The 2,540-nt window shown below is 41.3% G+C and overlaps 1 protein-coding gene across 1 annotated transcript; it reads left to right on the top strand.

The window, feature by feature from the left end:
• Nucleotides 1–278: 278 nt before the first annotated feature.
• LOC138897429 (uncharacterized) lies at nucleotides 279–992 on the top strand. Its single transcript, XM_070183398.1, has one exon. The coding sequence runs from the start codon at nucleotides 279–281 to the stop codon at nucleotides 990–992; it is 714 nt and encodes a 237-aa protein (XP_070039499.1).
• The last annotated feature ends 1,548 nt before the right edge of the window (nucleotides 993–2,540 follow it).

Genomic DNA, 2,540 nt, shown 5'->3' with positions numbered 1-2,540 from the left:
CCATTAATGGAGGGGCTGATCATGGTCGAAGAAATATATCACTTCAAGTTAAACAATCATCGGTGTCTCGAGATCTTTCTTACCCCAGGTTATCAGAATATAACTTCAACGTTAGTGTAGTGGAACTGGTGGTAGACATGAGGAACATTAAAGAAGCACGATTATCGAGACCTATGAAGTCTGATTCCAGACAAAGGGATCCAAATTAATAGTACGAATACCATAGGACGAACGGTCACCGGATAAGGGACTACCGACATCTTCGGGAGGAGGTGGCAATGCTATTTAAGAATGGTCATCTCCGAGAATTCTTGAGTGATCGAGCTAAGAACAATTACGGTCGCAACAGAGACAACACGGAATCCTCGAAAGCAGGAAAAGAAACCACACGCCAAACAATCAATATGATCTTTTGGGGGGACGAGATTAACGGGGTCACCTTTTCGACGGCAAGAAAGACTAAAGTGTCGATAACTCACAGCAAAAGACATCGGGAGGACGATATCACTTTCACAAAGGAAGACGTAGACGGATTGCAGTTACCACACAATGACGCACTAGTAACCTCTTTAAATGTGTTAGATTTCAAAATTAAGCATGTTTTGGTGGACCCAGGAAGTTCGGCTAATATCATACAATGGAGAGTATTGGAACAAGAAAAACTCATCGGAAGCATTATTCTTGCAACAAAACTCCTCACTGGATTCAACCTTGCGAGTGTGATGACCCGAGGAGAGATCTTGCTACACACGAATGCTGAAGGAGTAATGAAAACAACTCTCTTCGTAGTAGTGGATGGTGATATGGGATACAACATCATCTTAGGAAGTCCATGGTTACACGAGATGAAAGTGGTACCTTTGACGTATCACCAATTGCTAAAGTTTCCGACGCCCGAAGGAATCAAGCAGATAAGAGGTGACCAACCGATAGCGAGAGAGATGAATGCAATCTCAATTTCTAGTAGCAAAGGGAAGGAGCGCATGGCATAGCTATTACAGGAACCGACACTTACTCCCGTGTTAGAAGAGGTTATTCTAGGGGCAGAATCGTCAGAACAATATCAGGTGCTGAGATAATTCCAAGTTCCGGAAGAAATGGATGCAACGAAATCCACATCACATGAACTAGAGCAAGTGGAATTGTTTGAAGAATTCTTAGAAAGAAAATTTCACTTTGGGACAGGGCTTCATCCCGAGCTCAGGTCTGGTTTTATTGAATTCCTTAAAATTAACGTTGATTATTTTGCATAGTCGCACGAGTATATAACAGGTATCCTGACAGAAATAGTTGTGCACAAGCTGAGTTTGGATCCCAACGTACCACCGGTACAGCAGAAAAAGCGCCATACTGCTGAGGCCAGGAATAAATTCGTCAAAGAAGAGGTAACCCGCTTACTTAAATCAGTTCGTTTAGAGAGGTAAGATATCCAGACTGGCTACCCAATGTAGTAGTAGTTCCTAAGAAGAAAAATAAATTGCGTATGTGTGTAGACTATAAAGATCTTAATAAGGCAAGCCCGAAAGATTCGTTTCCACTACCAAATATCAATCAAATGATTGATGCCATGGTCGGGCACGAACTAATGAGTTTCCTTTATGCTTATTCCGGGTACAACAAAATTAAGATGAACCCAGAAGATCAGGAAAAGACTTCATTTATAACAAATTTTGGTACATATTGTTACAATGTAATGCCTTTCGGGTTGAAAAACGCTGGAGCCACTTATCAACGACTCATAAATAAGATGTTTGAAAAACAAATAGGAAAAACCATGGAAGTTTATATAGACGATATGCTCATTAAGTCTTTGAATGTAGGTAACCACCTTAAGAATTTACAAGAAACATTCGATATCCTGAGGAAGCATAACATGAAATTTAACCCCGAGAAGTGCGCGTTCGGGGTCAGCTCCGATAAGTTCCTGGGGTTTCTGGTCTCACAAAGAAGAATTGAAGTAAACCCCGACAAAAGCAAGGCCATAGATGATATCCCGGATCAATTATCAAACGTGAAGGAAGTCCAAAGACTCACAGGAAGGTTAGCAGCTTTGAGCAGGTTCATTTCCCGGTCGTCATAAAAATATAATTGATTCTTTACATTGCTAAAAAAAAAAGAACAATTTCAAATGGACACCGGAGTAACAACAGGCTTTGAGGTACCTGAAGAAGTACCTATCAAACCCTCTATTGCTCTCGAAACTGAAATAAGGCAAAACATTACTAGTCTACCTCGCGGTTTCAGAAGTTGCGGTAAGTGCGGTGTTTGTCCGGGAGGACGAAGGTACACAGTTTCCTATTTATTACGTTAGCAAAATTTTAACGGGAGCAGAAACTCGCTACTCACATTTGGAAAAATTGGCCTTAGCTCTCGTAGTCGCCGCTCGAAAGCTGAGGCCCTATTTCCAATGCCACCCAATAGCTGTGGTGACTACTTTTCCTTTGCAAAACATCCTTCATAAACCCAAACTCTCGGGAAGATTGGCGAAATGGGCTGTAAAAATAAGTGAATTTGACATAGAATATAAATCGAGGACTACA

The sequence above is a fragment of the Nicotiana tomentosiformis genome, chromosome 8 (assembly GCF_000390325.3).
Source record: "Nicotiana tomentosiformis chromosome 8, ASM39032v3, whole genome shotgun sequence".
Lineage (NCBI taxonomy): Eukaryota > Viridiplantae > Streptophyta > Magnoliopsida > Solanales > Solanaceae > Nicotiana > Nicotiana tomentosiformis.
Note: the sequence above shows the minus strand (reverse complement) of the source record. Positions and strands in the feature narration are given on the sequence as shown.

Excerpts from the sequence above, each read along its gene's own strand:
- LOC138897429 (XM_070183398.1), top strand. The coding sequence starts at position 279 with ATGCTATTTAAGAATGGTCATCTCCGAGAATTCTTGAGTGATCGAGCT.